Here is a 25,390-nt window from a genome sequence, read left to right on the forward strand (position 1 = left end):
GTTTAGTTTAGCAATTCCATGTAAGAACACGGGTGCTGGCTCATTTCAGGTGTTCAGTAATGCCAGCAATGTGAAAGTGTTACTGTCTCTCCTACTTTCCTTTTACTACCTTGATCTCTTTTAATAAAACACTTCTGTGGCCGGGAGACAGGATGGCGTACTGGTTAGGATTTGGGTCCTGAAAGCAGAGATATCTTTGCTTCCAACTTGAAGCCAATTGCACTGTTGACCAACATGCCTCAACTTCCACGTTTGTAAATTGGGTATAAAATAGTATTTAACGCATAATTGTTTGTGGATTAAATGACATAGTATATCACAAACACTTAATAGGATTCCTAGAGTATAGTAATTGTTCAACCAAAGCTAGCTAATGTTATCATAAGTCTTTCCAACTCTCATCGGCATTCTCATTCAAAAATATGGCATCTGGCCTGTGTAAAGAAGCTGTTTACATTTAAAGAACTTTGTAGACAATAACTCTGCTTTAAAAAATAACTATGGGAGCACCTGGGCGGCTCAGTCAGTTAAGCGTCTGCCATCGGCTCAGGTCATGATCCCAGGGTCCTGGGATCAAACCCCACATTGGGCTCCTTGCTTGATGGGGAGCCTGCTTCTTCCTGCTTATGTTTCCTCTCTTGCTGTCTCTCTCTCTGTCAAATAAATAAATAAAATCTTTTAAAAAAATAAAAAATAAAAAATAACTGCACTCATTTGCTTTGATACATTCAAATAGGCTAACTAGAACCGTCAGCAGGCTCAAGGTTGGTCAAAAAGCTTTTTTTTTTTTTTAAAGCTTTTTGAAGAAATAGAATAAATGACTTCCATTTTATTTCTTTTCTTATTCCCCCCCCTTTTTTTTTTCAAAGAAAGTGTACTTAAATGTCACCTCTATTAGCTCTATGTTGGTAACCCAACATACCTTATAGTCAGATACTTCTCCTGAACTACTGATTTGTAATTTGTTCTCTGTATATTTTTGATTCCCTCATTTCAAGCACACGTCAAAGTTCTTGCTGTTTTCTTACCTAGGGAATTTTTACAGACCTGAAAGCAAAAACCCACCACTCTTCCTGCCTTTTGTGAAAGCCTTAACACAAGGAGGAGATTGTGTTGCATGTCCTGGGGGGTGGGGAGGGGATGGGAGAGAAGGACATCACTTTAGGGAGAATATGGGTGAGGTGGAGAAGGGGAGATATTCTTCTGGATGTAGGAAAGGAGACCGTGTTTTCTGCAAACCTGTCCCTCCCTGTATCAGTCCCTGGGAGGTGTGGTACAGAGACCAAGGAGGAAACCCCAAGCCTAGGGCTCCCAAACTCAGCAAAATTCCTTTGCTACAAGTAGCAAAGAAGCATCCGAGTTACATGACCATAAGGGACTTTGGGAACCAAGACAGTGGGACCACCAGTGTGGCCAATGATGGATGGAGAGCCAGCTTCCACCCTTTGTCACTGTAAGACCTCCACACCCGGTATGGGAGAGACCCAGGGACAACTGGAAATGAATCCCTGCCTTCATCTCAGCAAGACGGGGAGCTAGAGGGGTCCCTGGGTGGCTCATTCAGTTAAGCATCTGCTTTTGGCTCAGATCATGCCCCTGGAGTTCCGGGATCGAGCCCGGCATTGAGCCCCGCATCTGGCTCCCTGCTCAGCAAGGAGTCTCCTTCTCTCTCTCCCTCTGTTTCTCCCCTGGCTTGTGCTGCTCTCTTTCTCACTCAAATAAATAATAAATAAATAAATAAATAGTTAAAAAACAAACAAACAGGGAGCTAGAAACTAAGTCCTAGTAATCTGAAAGAAACTAAAGAACAGATTTCTGGCGCATGGAGTTTGTGGCCTGAGATTTACAAGGACCTCACACCCAACAGAGAGACAGGGAGGCCTCCTACATGGGGTTGGGAAGGAAATAGAAATGATCACCTGTGAGTATATGGTTGTATTTATCTGAAAATATAATGATTTTGTCCTAAGTGTTAACAGATAGTTCAAGAATAGGTAGAAATTATGGCAAAATCAAGAAATGCAAAGTCGGGGCACCTGGGTGGCTCAGACGGTTAGGCATCTGCCTTTGGCTCAGGTCATGATCCCGTGGTCCTGGGATCGAGCCCCGCATCTGACTCCCTGCTCAGGCGGGGAGTCTGCTTCTCCCTCTCTCTCCCCATTGTCCCTCCTGCTAGTGCTCTCTTGATCTCTGTCAGATAAATAAATAAAATCTTAAAAAAAAAAAAAAGAAAGAAATGCAAAGTCGAAGCAATGTGTCAGATAACACTCTCTAGGCTGGAACCAGAATTTAGTTAAGTATGGAGAATCTACCTCCGCGAAAACATGCAAGAAAACATTTCCGATAAACTGGCTTCAGGCCAGGTTAACACGTTAAGGAAAACTCTGCAAGAAATTTTAATTTGCAGATTATTTTCTGCTCTTCTACATGACGTCTGACACTGAAGATTTTAATAAAAAGAAATGAGATCACCGGGATGATGATTGTATCAGACTAATTTTGGCTTGCTGTAATAACAACAACCTTTAGAACAATATGGTGATAGGTTTTAATCTCTAGTGTTATCTTAAAGGTAAAATTGTATCCTGCAGGCAAATCCCCTTGTTTTGGCATATCTAGGAGTCTAAATTCTCTCATGATGCCATTGGGTTGCCTAAGGTTGTCTAAATAAGCACACACACACGTGCACACAAATTTCTCTGCTCCCAAAGAAAAGCAAATTAAATTTACATTTACTTTCTCTGTACAAAGTGAAGCATTATTCTCAGCATATATTATTAATCAGGGGTTGAGGACTTAAGTGACTGTGTATGTGGCGGGAGCATTGAGTCAATTCTTCGTGCATTAAAGACCACCTGTCCTGCCCATCTCAGGGGACAAGATTGATTACCTCTAGCAGATGGTGTTTTTCTGATGGGATGATGTTGATGGCCCGATTGGGAACAGGCCTCCCAATTTCTAAAGGTGAGCTAGTCATTCAGATTTTCAATGTAAAAATTCTCAATTTCTAAATGTTAGCAACTAATTCAAAGATGTTAAAGTGTTCTCTGTTGGCCAAACCAAGCATACTCTCTCTCCATGGGCTGTCAGCTGTGGCCTCTGCTGTGAATTACACTGTGTTAGTGTTACTGACCATTCAAAAGGTTCAGATACCAATGTGCTTCGAGAGAGAGAGAGAGAGAGAGAGAGAGTGTGTGTGTGTGTGTGTGTGTGTGTAAGGAGGAAGGCTGTACCGTGTTGAAGGCTGAAGAAATGGAGGAAAGAAGAGAATCAGAAGCAGTGGTTTTGTTCTTATACCCTAAGACCTTCTGAATTTACCTTCATCCCTGCTCTGTTTCTGCTTAGCCCTTAATCAAAGCCCACTTGAGAAGCCCAGCACAGAGACGTTATTTGCAATACAGGCTTGGGTGTGACCTCATGCCTGGTCCCTGTGGAGTGTGGATCAGAGACATGTCAGGTATGATAACCGATCTCCAAAGCTCTTGATAAAGGAGCATGGTCTCCCAGAAAACCAGCTCCAGAAATTCTAGGTCACTGGTACCACTTGACTCTTAGACAATACAATGTTAGTCTATCTCTTAGGAATTTTTCTGTGTTGGGAGTTAGAACCTTTACATGAGGTCCTTGTATGGACAGGTGACTTTTGTTGTTATCACTAGAGCACTGAGAAGTACAGCAGGATTATTTGGAGGTGCAAAGGACCTTTAAAGGAGTCTAGGTGTGTGTGGGTGATTCAAGAAGTCATGCTGACTCTTACAGGAGTAGGATTTTGTGCCTGAGAATAGAGCAGGTATGATGGAACATTCCAGAAGGAGAGGGAAAGGACGGTGTGAAGTAAGCTTCTGTCCCTGTTCTAAGAGAAAGACAGTGATCAAGAAGCCAAGAGGAGAGGTCCTATCCCCAAGGCAAAGGAACAAGCTCAAGGGAAGGATGTTTTTCCCTTAAGACGGCGTAGCTAACAATAAATATAAAGCCGCCCCCCCACCCCCACCCCGCGGCCAAACCCTGTACTATATCCCAGGGGCAGATGCTTGACAGGTTTAGGGTTTTTCTCCCTTTTGGGAGAATAACTTTTAAATAACCATACTATACACTAATTATATTTTACTTAGGTATTTATTTACTAAAAAATCTTTTCACTTAAAAAAAGTAATTTCCTCACCTAATGTAGGGCTTGAACTCACAACGCGGAGATCAAGTCACATACTCCTCTGACGGAGCCAGCCAGGCGCCCCTTACTTTGTTTTATAATTACAAAACTCAAGATCGGACTAGGTTTTCACCAGGGTCCTAACAATTCCATTGGCCCAACCCTTTATAGTTACTTTCATTCACTCCCTGATAACTTTCATTTCCTTCCCTGAAACTTCAAGAACTTCCTGTGGGGCAAAGAGAGTGAGAGCAAGCGGAATGGGGGAAGGTCCTTATCATTCCCAGACCTTTGTGTTCAGGGAGCATAGGTCTGTATCTTTCCCGACAGCCTTAGGGGCCAACAGTTGGAGGCTGCAGACAGCCACAAGAAAGTGAAGCTGATTCCTGCCTCTGCGCAGTTAGCAATCTAGTCTGAGGCTAAAAAGCATAAGGCACATAATGTAACTAACATGTGACCCGAAAAAAATAGCTATGGTTCACCGAGCAAGTAGAGGACATACATTTGGGTTTATTCCTGTTTCAGCACACTTTAGTTATTTTTTTTAAGTTTTTATTTTAATACCAGGTAGTTAACATACAGTGTTATATGAGTTTCAGGAGCCCCATATAGTGAGCCAACAATTCAGGGTATATAAATTTTGCGCAAACACACACGCTCACAATTTAATTCTCATAAAAGGCTGGGACACGACAAGGCTAAATCTTTTTTCTTCCCTTCTCTTTTCACCTATAAAAAACCTCTAAGATTTGAAGAAATAAAGTGACTCCCCAAGGTCACCCTTAGGGAGAAAGCGGTGGGGATCAGGTTTTGAACCCAGGCAGAGAGGGGTCTTGGACTTAGCTTTAGTTAAGATCACACTGCGTTTTAAAGACTGGTGGCTCAGTGGGTTAAAGCCTCTGCCTTTGGATCAGGTCATGATCTCAGGGTCCTGGGATCAAGTCCCGCATCCGGCTCTCTGCTCAGTAGGGAGCCTGCTTCCCTTCCGCTCTCTGCCTACTTGTGATGTCTGTCAAATAAATAAATATTTTTTTTAAAAAGTCTGAGCGATTTATATTTAACTTTAAGGCCACCATGGGCACGTCATTTCCTTAATGTAACTCTCATTTGCCTGATCTGCAGAGCGGCTCCCTCTTTAGTGGGTTGGTCTGAGTGACTGAGAAGGTGCAGAGCAAGCATTGAAGCGTATCTGTAATCTATAGTAAAGGTTCCTCACAGTCAGGTCAACAAGTGAGTTAAAAATAAACTGACATGGGGAGGTGGAGAAGAGAAGTGCGTTGGGAAATCGGAGGGGGAGAGGAACCATGAGAGACTGGACTCAGAAACAAACTGAGGGTTTTGGAGGGGAGGGGGTGGGAGGTTGGGGGAGCCTGGTGGTGGGTATTACGGAGGGCACGGATTGCATGGAGCACTGGGTGTGGTGCATAAACAATGACTTCTGGAATACTGAAAAGAAATAAAAAATAAATATTAAAAAAAATAAACTGACATGACAGGTAACCTTCAGAGCAGACTCAGGTCCCTCAACCTCCAGGATCCGCGTTGCCTATACACTTCCCTGCTTTTATTCTAACAAACACACCCTTGAAATCCAAAGGGGGATACAGAAATTGCGTCCCCCCCCCCCCCCGCTGCCAAACAGACTGACCTGCCCACACACCTTCCCCCCGGGTTCATTCTTGGGCCTGCCCCAGGTCTGACTCAGCACTTGACCGGCACACAGGGATTGAAATTAGAAAAAGAAACAAAACCTCCCAGGAGGCGGCCTTTTCCCTCGGGTCATACGCCAAGTCTCCTCCCTGGTGGGGCGGGCTGGGGCACCTCGGGGTCCCCCACGACGGTGCGCATTCCCCCTTCCTCCGCGACCGCCGCCAATTCGGGCACCACAACGAGCCAAGGCTTGTAAGCGGGAGTGAGGGGGGAGGTTTGTTAAAAATGTCACGCTGGCAGACATCAGAGCCACCGGGCTGTGCCTACCCCGCCGGGCCCCCCAGGCCCCTCTGCCCACCCCACCACCGCCCCAGCGCTGGAAGCCGGAGCCGGGAAAGGCGGGCGGAGCGCCGCGGCAGGATCCCCCGGTCCCCAGCGCAGCGCGCGCGCCCCACCGGCTCGGGAGCAGCCCCCCCGCAAGGCTGCCCCGCCCCCGCACGTCGAGCCCCGCCCCCGCCCCGCCCCCCGCACGCCCCGTCCCCCGCGCGCCCCGCCCCGCGCCTCCCACGCCCGGGCACCGCCCCCCCGCCCGCCGGGCGCCCGCGCTGCAGGAAGGAGCCGCCAGCCCTAGCCGCGCGGGCCTCAGCGCGCAGATCCGCACCATGCCCCGCATAGATGCAGACCTCAAGCTGGACTTCAAGGATGTCCTGCTGCGACCCAAGCGGAGCAGCCTCAGGAGCCGAGCCGAGGTGGGGTCCTCCGAAAGCCGCGGTGGAGTGGGATTTGTTTTCCGGGTGGCTCGCGAGAGGCCGGTGGAAGGAGGCGGGATGTGCTAACCTTGCCGGCTTTTCCGTGTGTCCGTGTTGTTGGATGGGATGCTGACCACCGCCTCCCCCAGGGCCCTCCCCACCTGCTGAGAAAGGGGGAAGCCAGCTGGTTCTCCGCCAGGACTTGAGGGACCCTGCTCCTGCTGCGGTGTGAAATTATAAATAGGTCCGGTCGGGTGGGCAGGAGGGGAAGTCCACAGTAGACCAAACCACAGAGGAAGAAAGATCAAGTGGCCAACTGTTTGGGGGATGGTGTTGGTTGGGGGGTGCATAGAGGAAAGAATTGACCCAGTGGAGCCCAGGTGTAGAGGGAGAAGACAAACGACTGGACAGCTTTGTGATTTTGGCACTGTCTCTCGGTGCGGAGAACTGCCCCTCGCTGCTCTGCTATCAGTTCCAGAGAGGGAATTTTTTTTTTTTTTTTAATGTCCGAATAAACAGGCTCCAGGGCGCCAAAAGTTCAGGGTTTACTTCCCACGTTTCAGTGACCTTGCCAGGAGTGAGGCTGGGGACTCGTTCCTGGTGGTACCCCAGTTACTGGGCAGCTGCAGTCCAGCCCAGTTCTAGTATCAGCTGTTCTGGTATCAGCTCCAGCGAGGGAATTTTTTTTTTTTTTTAATGTCTATAAAAACGGGCTCCAGGGCGGCAGAAGTTCAGGGTCTACTTCCCACGTTTCAGTGACCTTGCTGGGAGTGAGCCTGGGGACTCGTTCCTGGTGGCACCCCACTTACTGGACAGCTGCAGTCCTGCCCAGTTCTAGGGAAGCAGAAAGCTCTGGGGTAGGGGGGTGGGAGGCAAACACGGACACCCTGGGTAGTTTGGCTGGTTCTGTGTCATGGAGATCGAAGCCTGAGGAACAGGTGGAAACTGGGCTGGCAGTAGCCCCCGGGGCGGGGAGGGCGAGTGGTAGCCCTGCTGGGGATGAGGAAGGTGAAAGTCTGCAGGATAAACTAGTTGCTCGGCAAAGCAGAGTCCCCTGGGCAAGAGGGTGTGCTGGTGACCATGGCTTTGCCTGGTCTTCTAAGAGCTGGAGAAGGAGGTGAGGAAATGAGTCCATCTGGAGGCCGGGCCGCGGGAGTAAACAGGAGGAAGCAGAGCCAGCACACTCTTCCAAACGCTCCGTTCCACAAGATCATAAATAAATTCCCTTGCAAGGAACTCGGCTGCCCGCCTGTGCCCAGTCCTGACTGCAGTGCCTGGCGTTGCCAGCCGAGGGCTGGTTTGGATTGAGGAAGCGTCTTCTTCTAGCCGGTGACCTGAACAAGTCACCATCTCAAGCAGGAGGGATGGTGGCTAGACCCAGAGAGGGTGGGACAGGACAGGTCCGCAAGAGGTCAGGAATGGTTGACCCTCATCCTGTCCTTCATCACGCCCTTAAAGGCCCTAGGACCCTTGAAAAAACAATAAATAGTTTGGGTGGCAGGTAGGCTGTACCTAAGGCCAGAACAAGACAAGACATGGGGATTCTGGGCAGACGAATAATGTGGTGGGGACCTCAATATTCTTTCAATATTTGTTCAAAATTCACTTAGGAGAGAGAAACTTAATTTTAAGAAGAATGATGTGCTTAAAACAATGATAAATCATATGTATTTTCTGAGCCGGGAAGCATCTCGAGAAGGTAAAACATTTAGAATTTATGTAATAGAGTGAATTTTTCTTTTCCAGAGGTTACTATGATGTCATGCGTCATTTGCTTTTATACTTTGGGCTGATTGAAACTATTAATGTCCCAACTTCCAGTGGCACCTTCCCTCTCCATGTACACATTACAGTGAGAACTCTGTGCCCTTGAGAAATGTTTTCATATTTCCGTTTTTATGGGCGCTTGTCTAGCTCTGTGCCTGGAAAACAGGGTTAACTGGAATCACCTTTCCAGTTGGTTCCCCTAACCGTGTAGGTGCCTGGCTGGTTGCTTTCCCATAGTCTGCCCGCTTTGGTGATGTCGAAGGGATCTAGTTAGCCCTGGATCTCAGTCGGCTTCTAATCAGTGTTTGCTCCTTTTGTTGTGGATGCCTGAAATTTCTCAGAGGGCGATGATCGAAACTTTTCATTGTGCAATCAGATAAAAGTCTAGAATGCTCGTCCCCCGAGAGAGGTAATACCTGCATGCAAAAATGGTAAGACAGCCTTTGAGCCGAACCAGACAGCAGAACGGCGTGGAGCTGGGAGAGAGAAAACATAGCCCGCCAGAGCAGACCTGGCTGGGAAGGGAGTTTTGAGTCTTGACAAGATTTATCACTGCAGCAGTTTTGCTGAGAGCTAGGTCTGCTCATGGATCATCAGGCAGTGAGCAGGAAATGGAGAGAAAGGCAGAGTGGTTTCCCACTTAGACATTCTAGGACTCCTGGAGGGACTTTTCTGCAGGCGTCATATAAAATGAATTTGAGGTCAGCACCTGGGTACCAGTGGAGGTGGCTTAGGTGGCCTTACTGTGATCGTGCCGGGTAGGAGGTCCTCTCTCAACTGCCCATACAAGCCCCTGGCACGTAAGAATAAAGTCCCGCAGGGCTGCACGGGGGCATTTGGGTCAGCCTTTCAAAAGAAGTCGCATGTTTGTTGATGAAGCAAGAATTTTGTCTTTATCTGACACACTGGGGAGATTGAGTCATTCCTCAACTCCCTGCTCTGTTCTTCAAAACCCATCCCTGGCTCTGGTGTCCCACTGGAGCCCTTAACCTAAGGTAAGATTTAAAACAGGAAACAAAAACTTACTAATGCAGCCATTACTTTGGGAAGTCCAACAATGAAGAAATTTGCAGCAGAAAATTGGCCACTTGTCTTAGACAGAGAAGACTCGACACAATGTTAAAACTCACTAGTGATTTTTTTTTCTTTCTTTCTTTCTTTCTTTTTTTTTTAAATACCAGGGAGAGGCGGATCCAGGGAATTGGGATCGAGGCTGGGGGTCCACAGCAGGTTGGCCCACAGGGGATCAGAGCATGGCAGGAGAGAATGTAGAGCTGGGAGCAAGCCGACCTGGGTTTTCGTCCAACCTCTGTGCTATTTTAGTGTCTTGGCTCTGTGTTAGTTTCAGGAGGCCCTGTGTAACAAAGAAGTTGGGCTTATGCAGTAGAAATTTATTGTCTCAAAGTGCAGGAGGCTAGGAGCCCCAGATCAAAGTATCCACAGGCTGGGTCTTTCTGATCCCTGCTGGAGAGAATCTGTTACATTTCTCTCTCCTCCCTTCTGGTTGTTTACCCGCAGTCTGGAGTGTTCCTTGCCTATAGAGGCATCATTGCTATCTCTGCCTTCATCTTTACACCCTGTTCCCGCTTTCTATGTGTCTGTGTCCACATTTTCCTACTTTGCGAACACCAGTCATATGGGGATGGCCCCTACCCTCCTGACCCCCTCGTCTTACCTTGATCATCAGCAAAGACCCTATTACAATTCACAGGTACCCCTGGTTTGGCGTTTCGGTGTCTTTTTGGAAGATACATTGCAAACCATAACCGCCTTTATAAATTTTACTCCGTAAAATTAGAGGGTGTGGGGTCAGATTGTTCTTAGCGAATCACCTAGGGAGACTCTCACTCCAGAATATACATATTGTCTCCAACACAAAGGCTCTTCCTAGGTTTGGAGCAGCATGAGCGTGTGTATTTTGGAAAGCATCCTACAATGATTCTGATGTGCGCACAGTTGCATTGGGTTAGCCGCTGGAGTCTTTCCCACCTGTGGAACCCTGGGGCTCTCTGGTCATGCACAGCTGCGTGAACTTCTCCAGATCCTGCCAGCTGGTGGTGAAGCCTGCAGGGGACAGAACGTTCAGAAAGCTGGGCAGGAGCCCACCCAGCATTGCCCTGAAAGTACAATATCATTCTTACCCCTTGGTCAGACATTAACTTCTTCCCCACTTTTTGGCCTCGAGGACTATAAAGCTGGGAAGGAGTCTCCTGTAGACTTAATTTTTACAGGTGAGACAGGTCATCATTTATTTCAGAGCATTATTTCGATCCATACCACCTACCGATCTAGGCAAAAGAGGCTCCTACCCCACACGACCCTCCTGGTCCCCTGTACCCTTCTCCTCACTGAACGGGACTGGAGGACCAGGCTTATTCTCTAGGTCATTTCCAGGTACTCGGGATCCTGGATTTCCCTTGCTCAGATGACTTCAGGTTGGTTCCAAGGCTGGCAAGGGCTCGAGGTGGTTTTTCCCAAGGACCTGGGTTGCTGTTGCTGTGCTCATCTCTGACCTCAGGAAGTGGCCCAGTGGCAGCTGTGTGTGGGCGTTGGGTGCATGGGCGAGGGGAGCTTGGTTTGCAGAACTGGAGTGTCTGTATGTGCATGTCAGCATTTGTGTGGACAGGAGTCCAGGGGCTGGTTCCCCATTTTACCATGTCCTGATACTTTCCAGGTGATTAATGAAATTGTGTTTGTCAGGTGGGAGGATAGAACATGGTGTAAAAGTCTTATGCTTCAGAGAGAGCATAAAGGGTGGCAAAAACATGCGTTTTTGAGGTGGAGGAGGGGTCATTTATGACTTTATGTCCCCTTGCAAATCAGGCTGAGCAGAGTGGGAACGTGAAGGTGCTATATTTGGTGCATCGACCAGCTGTGGCAGATTAAATGCCAAGTTTTGTTCCTGGGAGGCTGGAATATTTAAAATACCTCTCTCAGTGAACAAGTGGTGTATTCTGGGTGTGGGGGGAGGGATGTGTGTGTCTTTTTGCCTGTGTGGATGAGGGAAGATAACTAAGATTTTTTTTAAATTTATTTTAATTTTTATTTTTATTTAATTAACATTTTAATTTAGTATTTTAATTTAAAAAATTTTTAACTCCAGTATAGTGAACATACAGTGTGATATTAGTTTCAGGTGTACAATACAGTAATTCAGCGATTCCATATGTCACCCGGTGCTCATCACAGCAGGTGCCTTCCTTATTCCCCATCACCTGTTTCCCCCCGCCCCCTCCCTCTGGGAACGCTGAGTGTGTTCTCTAGAATTCAGAGAATTCTTGTCTCTTTTTCTCTCTCTTTTTCCTTTGTTCATTTGTTGTATTTCTTAAATTCCATATATGAGTGAAATTATATGGTGTTTGTCTTTCTCTGATTAATTTCACTTGGCATGATACTCTCTAGTTCCATCCATGTCATTGCAAATGGCAAGATTTCATTCTTTTTTATGGCCAAGTAATATTCCATTGTGTATATACACACACCACATCTTCTCTATCCATTCATTAGTTGGTGGACACGTCGGCTGTTTGCATAATTTGTCTATTGGAACTAATTCTGCTATAAACATACGAGTGCATGTATCCCTTTGAATTAGTGTTTTTGTATTTTGGGGGGTAAATACCTCATAGTGCAAGTGCTGGGTCCTAGAGCAATTCTATTTTTGAGTTTCTCTAGAACCTCCTTACTGTTTTCCAGAGTGTCTATAACAGTTTGCCTTCTCATCAACAGGGCAGGAGGGTTCCTTTTTCTCCACATTCTTGCCAACATCTGTTGTTTCTCATCTTTCCGATTTTAGCCGTTCTGACTGGTGTGAGGTGATACCTCCTTGTCGTTTTGCTTTGCTTTTCCCTATAATGAGTGATGTTGAGTGTCTTTTCACATGTCTGTTGGCCATCTCTGTCTTCTTTGGAGAAATGTCTACTCAGGTGCTCTGCCCATTTTTAATTGGATTATTCCTTTTTGGGGTGTTGAGTTGTATAAGTTCTTTATATATTTTGGATCCTAACCCTTTATCGGATATGTCATTTGCAAATATCATTTCCCATTCCATAGGCTGCGTTTTCGTTTCGTTGATTGTTTTCCTGTGCTGTGCAGAAGCTTTTTAAAAAGATTTTATTTATTAGGGAGAGAGAGAGACAGAGCACAAGCAGGGAGAGGGATAGAGGGAGAGGGACAAGAAGACTCCCTGCTGAGCAGGAAGCCCGACGTGGGGTTCGATCCCAGGACCCTGCGATCATGACCTGAGCCGAAGGCAGCCGCTTAACCGACTAAGCCACCCAGGTGCCCCAAAGCTTTTTATTTTTATGTAATCCCAGTAGTTTATTCTTTCTTGGGGAAGATCCTTTTAGTTCTCATTCTTAGAATTCGGGATTGTGTAGAATCTACCACATGAAGACTAGAAAGAGGGACAGGAGTCTGCTGTCAAGGCTGACCTTTTTCCATGAAGAGCTCTCTGTTTTCCATACTGCTGATAGGGTTTGGGGTGCCAGGAAAAACCCATTGTGAGCTCAGCTGGATGCAGAGTGTAGCAGCCGTCCCCAGGCATCTTGGGAAGAGTATGAGTCATTTGAGACCTAGGATTATTCTGATTATTTTAAGCCCTCAATGCCAGAATGTTAGAGTGCCCCTAACAGCACAGAAAGTTGCAACTAATAGACTCCTCCAGTTAGCTTTCCGAATGTAAATCGAACTTGCTTCGCTGAAGTAGAGCCAAGAATCCTAATGAAGGAAGTAGAGGAGGGGAGGAGCTGCCCCACCTGCTTGGGCGGTGACTGCATTTCATTTGCCAACATCTTGGCTTTTAAGGCTGCAGCAGACAAACCTATGACGTCATTCACCCAGGAAGCCTCCTGGATGCGGACTTGCGTAGAGAACAAGGGAGGTGCATGGAAAGGCTAAATGGCCCGAGGTGTCCCTTGGTGTTTTTTGACCTGTGATGGCAAAGTGAAAGTTATCTCAAATGAAAAGGGATGGGGGAAGGGGAGGTAAACCCTGGTAGGAAATGATTACTGCTGATGTACTCCCGAAGCCGCTATTAACGTGGGGTCGGAGTTATTTCAGAAGCTAAAGATGCGCGCCTGTGTGTCTCCCGCCGGTTCTCCTTTGGGGAAGCACTCGCTTCCAGGATGGCCTCGTGCCTGTCAAGGTCCAGCCGAGGGGACGGACAGTGCCGAACATGTAAAACAGGGAATTTAACGCAAGGCATCTGAGCTCCGCTGACATGCCCGATGAGATACTGGGGCGCCAGAGATTGGCGAGAGTGGAAAACCACTTCCGAAGGGGAGGAGGTGATGTTACTGGAGCCCAAGTCCTGGGATCACTCTGCGAAAGCTGGAACCAAGACCATGCAGGCCAAGGCCGAAGAGTTCTGGGGAGACACGCCCTGACTACCTACAGCCGCCTCCCCCCCCCCCCCGCCCCCGCCGCCCGCCTTGTCCCACACTGTCCTTCCGTGTCCTACCCAGGTTCCTCATTGGCTGAACCCAGCCAGAAACCAACCTGGACAGTGGAGCCTTGGGGTGGGGTGGGGGAAGGGTGGCCTTCCTGTGGTAAAAGGGGACCCAGAAAAGGGTGGCGAATGGATCCATGAGCTTGCAAGCCTTGGATCTGCTTGGGCCGAAGCAGGGGTTCTGACTCTGCTTGTACTCGGTGAGCACCTGGCCCTCGCACGCAGCTTTTGCTGAGCTACCATCTTGACTTGGCTCTTGCCCTGGGTTCCTGATAGCCGGCTTGTCCCCCCCCCCCCCAAATATTTGCATGTCAAAGGAGTAAGCTGTGAGATGCGCAGACCTGTGGTTGCAAGTACTTCCTCTCAGCTCTCTGAGAGATGCTCGGAATCACACAGCGGCAGAGAAGGTTCACGGGTTAAGGGATTAATGGTTTGTGGCTCACTCTGGGGTGAGTCGGGAGTGTCCGGTTCTCTCTGACAGTAAGAAGGAAAGGGAAAAAAACATGCTTGGCAGGGAGGAATGGAGTGAGTTTTTCCAGAAGGGGAACGGTCCCGCTGGTGCTTGAAAGTAGGGAAGATAGCATGGATTTGGGTGTTTTGGGTCAGGATGGATCAGGCTGGGGACAGAAGGTGGCAGTGGGTGGGGAGGGGCTACTGAAGGAGACAAACTTCCAGTTCCGAGGTTTGGCTTGAGAGAACACTGTCCGGTGCCTTGGACTGGTGCTTGAGGATCTTAACGAGGCCAGTTCAGCTTTGTCCCTGGATGACAACCTGTCACTTGGTCTCCCAAGGAACTCTTCTATTTTTGGAACACGGGGCTCAGCCCCTAAGAGACCAAGGGACCAAGGGACAGGCACTTCCTTTTTGTTCTTCCCTTGCTCCAGACTCTTCGCAAACCACTTAAAGAGCAGAGCACTTTCCCTTTTTGCCAACAGGTGGATCTTGAGCGTACCTTCACGTTTCGAAATTCGAAGCAGACCTACTCAGGGATTCCCATCATTGTGGCCAATATGGACACCGTGGGGACATTCGAGATGGCAGTGGTGATGTCCCAGGTAAGATGGTGGGCTTCGTTCGCTCTGCTGCTCATCCTGGCCACATTGTCAGGGGCCTATCCTGGACGTGTTCAGACACAAGCAAGAAGAGAGAAAATTGAGACATTTAGGGTCATTCACTGCACCCATACTAGTTAGTTCTGGATGCTGGGGGGCACTTCGTATCTTCCCTTTGCGGTCAGAAGATGGCTGGAGTGTGGACTTCGCATTCAATGAGATGCTTCAGATCTTCGTCCCTTTCTTGCTTGAAAATGCTCATGATCATTTGAGAAACTAGAGATCTTACAAAGTTAGACTGCTGTCCTATTAGAGAAGAACGACCTTGTCTTTAAAATTAAAGCAGAACTGCTTCGTGGGCCGTCTGGGCAGTAACACTTACTACAAAGCATTTATTGAGAACTTAAGTGCCAAACAGTAGATAGAAGGTGTGTAATGTTGTCACAGCCTCTCTGGGTGGGTTCCTTTTACAGAACGGAGGCAGAGATGGACAGGAGAGGTCCCTTGGCTCAGGACATTTAGCCCAGTAGAGACAGAGCCAAGATTCAAACTCAGACTGACTCCAGATTAAGGGATTTGCCTCCCAACTCACACTGACAGCTAACAGTAGAAGCTCAAGGTCCCTTCTGGCCACTTACCAGTCTCATGTCCTATAAAGGGAGTAGTTGGTGTCCTGGCATTGGGAGAAATAAAGGAAAAGCCATTTGTGGGCAGGACCTTTGTCCCACAAGGCTGGGTGTGAGGTGCAACACATCTTATTCATCCTCGATTTGAAACGTTTGCTTCTGATCTGCACAGTCGGTATGTGTCTTCTTGCATCAATAATGCCTGCCAAGTGGAAAGAGAAATCCAATTAGTTGAAAGAGCTTCTCGCTGTGGGACCCCAGGAGGTGCTAGGATTCATTATTAGCCAGTGATTAGAAAGAAGATTTTCAAACCGATGATGAATTCGAAAAAGGGAGTAGGGGGTGGTCTGTCTGATTCCGTGATCAGCTATACTCTGTCAGCCCACAGCCCCCACCGAGCTTGGGCCCGGAGGCTAATAAATTAATTGGTGAAGAAATCTGTATTTTTTTCCCCCCTCCTAGTCTTTCCCTTGCTCTGCTCTGTGATCAGCCATTGCTACCAATGAATTATGTATTAGTGTGAAAGTGGGTGGAATCAGGGAGCAAATAAATTGTCCAGATTAATTCCCATATCGAGTTAGGAGTCCATTAAAAAATGTAAAACTTGCTACGTCCCACCCATTTTCACAGGAAGGACTCCCCGTCGTTTGAGACCGTGGACATTGTAAACACAGTAAAACAGTGTTCCCTGAAGCCATGTGCGTGTGCGCTGTGAATTTTCTGCTTCTAGGAGGCACTGATTGAGTGCGAGTTCATAAAGGCACGGGATTTTAGAATGGAAAAGTGTAGATGGGGAAACAGACCCAGAGAAGTTAGGAGAGGAAAAGGAGCCTGAGCTCCGTAGCCAGATTTGAGTTTGATTCTGGCCTTTGCCCCTTTTTGGCCAAGCTGTCGCTAAGTTGCTTATGCTCTGTTCCTGTCCGCAAAGCTAATGTGACTGTAGGAAGTTGCTCGAAGTCAATGAGGTGGTATACGAAATGTTGGCACAAAGCGGGTCAGTGTTGGATTGGGTTGGTAGTCATAGGTGTGGGATTACGATTTGTCGAATTCCCTCCCTCAAGAGTACCAACCGCCTGTTGGGTTTAGCTTTTAGTAAGCCTGTGAACACAAAGGCAAGCTTTCAGGTATGAGTTGAGGTTCTCTTGGGCTGGCCAAACAGCACTTGGGCCTCAGACGCTCTTTGGGACAGGGCACCTGCTGCCTGCCACTCTGGGCTTGCCTCAGGCATTGGGACTGGGACCGGGCCCTGGGAACCCTTTATTTTCCCTCCTGGCAGAGCCTCCTGAGTCCCAGATCAGGGTTGTCTGATCAGATGAGAACGGAGAACATGGTTGTGTGTTTTTACCGCAACTCCTTCGTCTCTTCTTGGCTCTCAGCATATTTAAAGCAAATGAAGCATGAACTGGGTTCCTATACCCATTCTTTCGTGTTGCTGGGTCCCCCCAGGCCCATGCGGGGAGGACCCATGCGGGCTGGCCTGACTTCCTGTCCTAACAGGAAGTCTGTTTTGTCCCCTAGCACTCTATGTTCACAGCAATTCACAAGCACTACACCTTGGACGACTGGAAGCTCTTCGCGGCTCACCACCCAGAATGTCTGCAGGTATGACTGCACCCCGTTCTAAGTTACATTTCTTCGTTGCGGGGAGGGAAGGGGAGAAACACTTCAGGGTGGTTGCACAGGTTTGAATTGGCAGTGGACAGACCTGCACAGTCACCAGAGAGAGACCCGTGGAAAGCCCTGCCCTTGCCCCTCGTCATTGCTGGGAAAACCTGTTCTGGATCCAATTTTAAAAATAATTAGGATCTCTCGAATAGGAATATCTGTTTTTTGGCTTTTTTTTTCCCCCTCTTGAAAAATGCTGTGTTCCGTCCTCAGAGCCTGCGGAAGACCTGTGTTTCCTGCAAGGGGTGCCTCGAGTCTGAACAGTCCTCTGACCGGAGGAAAAACATCAAATTATAACGAGTTGTTTTGGAGTTGAGTAAACAGTATGCTTAGGAAGGCTGTAATCAGAAAGGTCCTAATGAGCGCTGGCATGGATGTGAAGGAATTGGAGCCCTTCCGCATGGCTGGGGGGAATGTAAAATAGCACGGCTGTTTTGGCACTTACTTTGGCTGTTACTCAGGACGTCAGGTAGCAGAGTTGCGACTGGACCCAGCAGTTTCATTTCTGGGGGTAGAGCTTGCACACACAGAAGTAGGTGTCCACCCAGAGACTTGTACGCAAACGTTCGTAGCGGTGTTATTCGTCAGAGCGGAGAGCTAGAAACCATCCATCCGAGTGTCCGTGAGCCGGTACACGAATGAACAAAATCTGGTCTGGGGCGCCTGGGTGGCTCAGTGGGTTAAAGCCTCTGCCTTCAGCTCAGGTCATGATCCCAGGGTCCTGGGATCGAGTCCCGCATCGGGCTCTCGGCTCAGCAGGGAGCCTGCTTCCCCCCCCCCCCCCCGCCTGCTTCTCTGCCTATTTGTGATCTCTGTCTGTCAAATAAATAAAATCTTAAAAACAAAAACAAAATAAAAACAAAATCTGGTCTGTCCACACAACAGAGTATTATTCAACTGTAAAAAGGTATGAAGTCCCGATCTGTGCTACAACACGGATGGCGAACCTTGAAAACATTCTGCCGAGTGAAAAAGCTACACACGAAAATAAGTTTCTGTTTAGGTGAAATGGCAAAAATAGGCCAACCTACAGAGATGAAGCAGAGGAGAGGTTGCCTAAGGCAGGGTGGTGGGAGTTTGAAAGTGAGGGTCCAAGCATGTGGGGGTGACAAGTGTTTTTAAAAATGGTGATGGCAGTTACACGACGTTACGCAACAAAAAACTATCACGTTGTGCGCTCTAAGTGGGTGAATTGTGTGGTGTGTAATTATATCTCAATAAAGCGGTTATTTAAAAAAAAAGGCAGTTTGAAAATAACAGAAACTTTTATTATTGTGTAACACACCTGACTTACCACCTGGCACATCTGAGTGGTTCTGAGTCGGTGACAGCAGAGAAGTTTCTGTGGGTTGGAGACGCCCTCCTCTGCGATCACATCGTTTGTGATCGGAAAATGACTGCACTTTATACCACTTGGGAGATTGTGCTGGCTTCTGTTTTCCCTTGGCTGCGCTCTGCGTGGATTTTGATTGGAGAGAAGGTGGTTTTGGAGATAGAGTAATTCTGGCTCAATATCAAGTTCATTTTTTCCATGTCGTCTCAGAATGAATATTAATTGCTTCACCGTCTTTCCTTCCTGGAGGAAGTTTGGCGAGTGATGATTTGGGGGTGGGGGGTGCAATGGGTCATACGTCTGACTCCTGCACAAGAGTTTCTGGCAGTGTGTTGTTAATTAGAACCTGGTCCTTCACTACGAAGCATGACCATTTGGCTTGCTAATGTGCCCCTGACCCAATTAAAGGTGAATTTAAAAAGGGGGGAAATGAAAAAGAAAAAAAGGGGGGGGGATGTCCAAAACTTGGTGACATTGAGAGAAATGAACCAGTCTTGAGTTCCACTTGCCAAATCTGAACAGAAATGAGAGGGAGACGGGAAGGGTGGCAAAGCTCTACTGGGAGGGATGGGTTGGGCCAGCACTGGGCAGACTGGCAGCCAGAGGAGTGAAAATTGATCTGAACACAGAAAACTGGGATAAACATGTATCAAGTTACCAGACTGTTTCCATTCCGTATCTGTGTTGTGGATACATTGTTATGATTTTGGAGGAATCGCTAAGGGTACTCAGATATGTCCCCTCCCCCTGTCGGTGGCTCCTGGCTCAGAGAAGTGTCATAAAATACAATTTTTTTTTTTTAAGATTTTGTTCATTTATTTGACAGACAGAGATCACAAGTAGGCAGAGAGGCAGGTGGTGGGGGGGGCAGGCTCCCTACTGAGCAGAGAGCCTGATGTGGGGCTTGATCCCAGGACCCTGGGATCATGACCTGAGCCGAAGGCAGAGGCTTTAACCCACTGAGCCACCCAGGTGCCCCTAAAATACAAATATTCTTATAAAAGGTGAGGTGGTGACCCTGGGCACAAAACCATGATCTAGTTGCACTCAGGCATCAGTGACTAAAAGCAAATCTTATCTCAAAGAGCAGATTTTCCCAGGAGCAGAGGGGTGGGTTGGAGACCAGCGGTGCCTGGAGGTTGGGGAGGAGGGTGTCACTGAGGAGGGTGTGGTGGCTTCGGAGGTCAACAGAGGTACCATTGGGAAAAAGCATCTTAGGCCTGTCTGTTCCTGTACTTTTTGGCCCTTTTGCCCTTTTCGTAGGAACCCTGAGTCTTGCGGTTTTGTGAGTAGGTTACGATTTGCATATTGTGATCGTATTGTATTGAGAGTCAAGATGAAAACAGGAGGTTTTATCAGAGGAGTTTAGACATCGTCCCCGCCTTCTGTTCCCGCTGCCGGCTGCCCAGGGTGACAGCCATGGCGTTGGTGGGAGGAGGTCTGTGCTTACTGGCCGCCCCTCGTTCTTCCTGCCTCCCCTCTTCTCCAGGAAGAGCAGAATTCGCACCAGCAGCTCGATGGTTCAGAGTTCCACATGGTGGGAGGAAATTAAGGAAAAGCCAAGGACTGAGTTTCCTGTAATTAAACCTCTGTGTACTGGAAGATTCTGTGGCCAAGGACGAGTCTCCTTTCCCTTCTGTGTGGCGTGTTTCTTGAGCGGGTCCTCCGTGTGTGTGTTTGGTCTGGGGGAACCTCAAAGACCCACAGCGCCTCCCCAGGATAGAGAATGGATGGAGGGAGGGTCTCACTTTTGAATGCCCCTGATCCCTCACGTCTTGTGCCTTTTGCTTTATCTTGGGACAGCATGTAGCCGTGAGTTCGGGCAGTGGGAAGAGCGACCTGGAAAAGATGAGCGACATCTTAGAAGCGGTGCCACAGGTCAAGTTCATATGCCTGGATGTGGCCAACGGGTATTCAGAACATTTTGTGGAGTTCGTGAAACTGGTGCGTGCCAGATTTCCAGAACATACCATTATGGTAGGTATGGCGGAACACTGCCTAGATGGGGAAAGCAGAGAGGGCTGTTCGGCGTGTCGGGGGAGCTGTGTTGGTGCCTTCTTACTGGGACGAGTTGAGATCGTTACTAAAAGAAAAGGCAGCGTCAACGGAGGGTCTGTATCCTGGCTCTCCGAAAAATCTAAAATCCAAATCATAGGATGTGGGCTTTTGATCTCTGCTACATGTCATCAGATGTTTCTTTCCATGGGACACCTTTGTTGTTGTTGTTTTTTAAAGATTTTATTTATTTGTCAGAGAGAGCACAAGCGGGGGAGAAGCAGGCTCGCCGCTGAGCAGGGAGCCCGATGTGGGACTTGGTCCCAGAACTCGATCCCAGGATCCAGGACCAGGGAGCCCAGTGTGGGACTTGATCCCAGGACCTTGGGATCATGACCTGAGCCAAAGGCAGATGCTTAATGACTGAACCATCCAGGTCTGTGTCGTGCCTTACCAAGGACTTTATATTTAAAAAATGAAAATGAGTTTAACCCATTTGGGTCATCTGTACTCCTCTCCTAACTTGCCAGTAGAACAGTCTCCTGTAACAGTTGAAATCTCCCAGGTGAACAGGAGCCGAAGTAGTCCGCTATTATCTGTAGATCAGCTGGAGTATTGTTTGGTCTCCAACATTTGTTCTTGACTTTTGTGTGTTTTCCTAATTATGAACACCTTCTCTGGTCAGAACGTTCATTGGCTATTGCTGGGAAAGGCGGGTTTGCAGAAAAAGGGATTAGAAGCTCTTGGGTTAAATTGGGTCTTTTGGAAAGTTTACGTCATGATGATGTGTGTCTCTCCTGGTCTTAACTAAAGTGACATTTATAGATTGGCCACTAGATAATTGACCCGCATCTCCATTTTTGTAAATTCGGAATTTTATTTCTCCCTGCGTTTCATTGTCGTGAGGAAGTTGGGACACAGGAATTGTTTCTGTTAGTGGAGTTAAATCTTTGGTTAAGAGTTCATGAGGATTTTTAAGAGAAGTGTTTCTGTGCTTTCCAGTCAGATGAGAAGAAAGAATCAAGAGCTGTCCCAAGGGCAGCAGCTGTATGGCGTGAGAAGTTGAATGGGAGAACAAAAGATTAATTTTATCTTCCATAATAGTACTACAGTGTCACTTTTTTTTTTTCACTCATGATTACCTTTATTTTTTTTATTTACTTTTTTTTTAAATTTCTTTTCACCATAACAGAATTCATTATTTTTGCACCACACCCAGTGCTCCATGCAATACGTGCTCTCCTTAATACCCACCACCTGGCTCCCCCAACCTCCCACCCCCCCACCCCTTCAAAACCCTCAGATTGTTTTTCAGAGTCCATAGTGTAATTTTTTTTTTAAGATTTTATTTATTTATTTGACAGAGATCACAAGTAGGCAGAGATGCAGGCAGAGAGAAAGGAGGAAGCCGACTCCCTGCTGAGCAGAGAGCCCGATGCGGGGCTCGATCCCAGGACCCTGAGATCATGACCTGAGCTGAAAGCAGCGGCTTAACCCACTGAGCCACCCAGGCGCCCCCATAGTGTCATTTTTTTTTAAAGATTCTATTTGTCTGAGAGAGAGAGAGAAAGCACGGACAGGGGGAGGTGCAGAGAGAGAAGCAGACTCCCCACTGAGTAGGGAGCCCGATGTGGGGCTCGATCCCAGGACACTGAGATCATGACCTGAGCTGAAGGCAGAGGCTTAACCAGCTGAGCCACCCAGGTACCCCTTGTCATTGTTTTTTTTTTGTTTTGTTTTGTTTTTTAATAATAATACTGCTTATTGACTACTACCAGGCTTCAGAAGGCTCACATCAGTTCTTTCTGTTCAGTACAACATCTCTGTAAGGAACGGGAACTGTTGTCCCAAATTTATCCAGGATGAGGAATCTTGGGTCTGATCTCTCCTTAGACTTTGTGGATCGTTCACAAGGCCATACCAATACCGACCGGCTAAGACGGGACTTGAAGCCAGGTCATCTCTATCTGGTACCTGGTGTCCGGAACCTCTTCTGTCCCCAGCCACCTCTGGTAACGTTTTCTCATGCAGGAGGGAACAGAAAGCATGACTCCCAGAAGAGCAGAAGCCCCCGGCCCCTCAGCTGGGACCTGGTCTCTCTAAACAGTGTTTGGTATTCGGTGTAAATTCTGTGAAACAGTGGATGGCACTAGAAAGAGCATGACAGACAGATGTTGGCCAGGAGAAGAGTCCTTTGTTTATTCCTCGTGGAGGGAAGGAGATCACGCAAGCAGGCCCAGGGTTGCTATTGATGGTCCTTTTATCTGAGGTGAGATGGGCCTAGATCTTTCTAGATGTTTCTAGTGCACCTCTGGTGGGTTAATTGCCCTGGGGATAGAAGTGACTGATAAAGTTGGAAGTTGTGCTTTACCTCCTCTGGCATTTTTGGGGTGTAAGAGAGAGAGTTCTGAAGGGTTAGGAATCAGGAATGACATGGATTGGGTGAGGCCACTCAGTGGTTCCACTTCCTTTTCCTCCGGTAATTCTTGCATTACATTGTGAAATAGGACATGTGTACAGAAGAATGCTTGGAACATTCATGTTTAATAAATGGTCCTAAGATAAACGGTCTTTCCGGGACACCTACACTCCGAAGCCCCTCCCCCCATTCAAGATGAAAGCCCCACCTTGAGTCTAGCCATGATTTTCTTCCTTGTGTGTCTCTGTTTTCACCACTGCTCATGCTTTCTAATTTTCTTTTTTTTTTAATAAAGATTTTATATATGTATGTTAGAGAGCGTGAGGGAGAGTGAACATTAGAGAGAGATCCAGTGTGAGGAGAGGCAGAGGGACATGGAGAAGCAGACTCCCCGCTGAGCAGGGAGCCCAATGAGGGACTCGATCCCAGGACCCTGAGAACATGATCTGTGCCCACACCCAAGAGCTGGACGCCCAACCAACTACCCCAGGAACCAATCATTAATACCACCACCCACCTGCCCCACTTGCGCCTTCCCCTTGCGCTGTATGGCCGTTGGTCACGAAACCGTTAGAATCGCTAACTTGGTGGTCCTAAGGTTGGTGTGGCCCCAGGAGCCTAGTCACGCTGGGGAAGTCACACAACCTTCTGAGTGTCGTTTTCCTCACCTGTGGAAGGGCGGTCGAGGATCACGGCAGCTGGAGAATTACAGGGAGTGGGGGATCAGATGGCATGATGTGTACCATGCGGTATTCCAAAATGTTTGCCGGCTGGGAGTACCATCGAGGACAGATGCCCTGCGCGCTGAGTCACAGAGGGAAGGCTGATGGAGAAGAAGAATGGAAGGTGGGATGGGGGGGAAGGGTTATTCATTTTTGTTTCAAGAAGATGGAGAAAACCTGTACCACTTTTCTCAAAAAGGGTAAGCGATAGTGGAAATCAGTGAGAGCCCTGGAACTTTCTCTCAAATGCTCCCAACCATTGGCTGTGAGTTTTAGCTCAAAGCTGGGCCTGCCGAGGGCTGAGGTGAGCCCCCCGCTGTGGAACCCTGGGAACCCTTGGGTGCGTCACCCCTTAGGGATGTAGACCGGGGACAGGCGGTGCAGGGGACAGAGGTAGGCTGGTAGCTCAAGAGAAGGAACGTTGTCCCAGAGCATTGTACCGAGCTTGGGGGTTGCCATGGGGATGAGGCCGGGAGGGAGGGGTTGGCGCAGAGTTCCCACGGCCCTCTGGGCAGCTACCACCCGCAAGTGCCTCTTCAGCTGCTGGTTGGCTCTGGGATGTGTTTTCATTGTTCCTGTTGGTTTCCCCAGTGATGAACGTTGGACTTGGTGAGGTAGACGCATTATTCCTGAGGCGTTCTTTGTTTGCACTGACCCCTGAGATCTGGGCTTCATTTGGAAACCTCCACTACTCTTAACACCCTTAGTTTTGGAAGTCTAATTTCTCTTATGACTTTTGGATGCATTACCAATGTTCTGGAACCGAAAGTTACACAGTACAGGGACGGGGTGTCGTCGTGATGGCTCTGGTGGCGTGAACAGGAGGGGTGCTCAGAAATGCTCTCAGTTGAGGCTGGTGGTTCTGGGGGTCTGTTTTGGGCTCCCTGCAGGAGCGAGGGCTTGTTGCTTCCCATTCCTGTACATCCTGGATTTGCATGCACACCCCGTTTCCTGGAAGCCTTTGCCCTAGGGCGCACCTTGCCACGTGGAAGGAGGAGAAAAGCAGGGATTTTTAGAAAACTTTGGCAGACGAGGGTCCCGTAGAAGGTGCTGGCTGCTCCGACAGTGTAGTGAGTCCCAGGGCCATTTGCCTGGTGGCTTCCAGAGAGGAAGGAGACAGATGTGTTCCAGGTGCCGTAGAAAAGGGCCCTATTGGGGTGGATGGGAAACTTCTGATGATGTCTAGTCTTTGAGCATGGATAGCAGCACCTGCTTCTGCTGATGTGAAACTCCGTTTTAGCTCGAGGAACTTTCTGAGGCTCATATAGCCACTAAGAGGTGGGCCTGGGGTTCAGAGCCGGGTCGCCTGCCCCCATGGCCCGTGATCTTCTATTACACCACTCCGCAGCCAGCTGCTGGGACACGGGTGTCCCTGTGTAGGGTCTGACAAGCAGCTTTGCGCTGGTCGCTCTTCCTCACTTGGTCGTGAGGAGGTAGGTCTGTGACACCACATCTGTTGAGGGCAGACTAGAGGCCCAGCTCCACGCCGCTGGGGTAGGCCACGTTGGCCACGGTTGACTGATCCCCAGGTAGCCGCAGGCACGGCCTCAGCATTTCCGCACATGGCCAGTGGCTCAGCCTCCTGCTGGCGTTCCTTCTCTAGCGCTCATGATCAGACAAGTTTCAGAGCCACAGGGGGACACAACCTGCTCCAGCCCTCTTCCCAGGGAGGCACACGCTCTTTAGAATTTTCCTGCAGGCTCTCAGCCATGGGCGGCCTCCCTCGTGGAGCGTGGAGCATGCCTCACTGAGGGACAGCGCCCCTGAGTTGCCTGGATTTCCTGGCTTTGCCCTCTTTCTGGCACTGGTGTGA

At 48.4% G+C, this 25,390-nt stretch overlaps 1 protein-coding gene across 3 annotated transcripts in view; it reads left to right on the forward strand.

The window, feature by feature from the left end:
* Positions 1–6,368: 6,368 nt before the first annotated feature.
* Positions 6,369–25,390, forward strand: part of GMPR (guanosine monophosphate reductase) — a 51,879-nt gene continuing 32,857 nt past the window's right edge. Inside the window, exons 1-4 of one of the 3 annotated variants that reach the window (XM_080806352.1) lie at positions 6,369–6,549; positions 14,701–14,820; positions 16,962–17,045; positions 20,245–20,418. In XM_080806352.1, coding sequence (XP_080662478.1) covers positions 6,463–6,549; positions 14,701–14,820; positions 16,962–17,045; positions 20,245–20,418 — 465 coding nt within the window. In that variant the 5' untranslated portion in view covers positions 6,369–6,462. The remainder of the gene's footprint in view (positions 6,550–14,700; positions 14,821–16,961; positions 17,046–20,244; positions 20,419–25,390) is intronic. The other 2 variants (XM_080806353.1, XM_080806354.1) reach the window with 2 other exon arrangements.

The sequence above is a fragment of the Martes martes genome (genome assembly GCF_963455335.1).
Source record: "Martes martes genome assembly, chromosome: 6".
In the NCBI taxonomy this organism is placed as follows: domain Eukaryota; kingdom Metazoa; phylum Chordata; class Mammalia; order Carnivora; family Mustelidae; genus Martes; species Martes martes.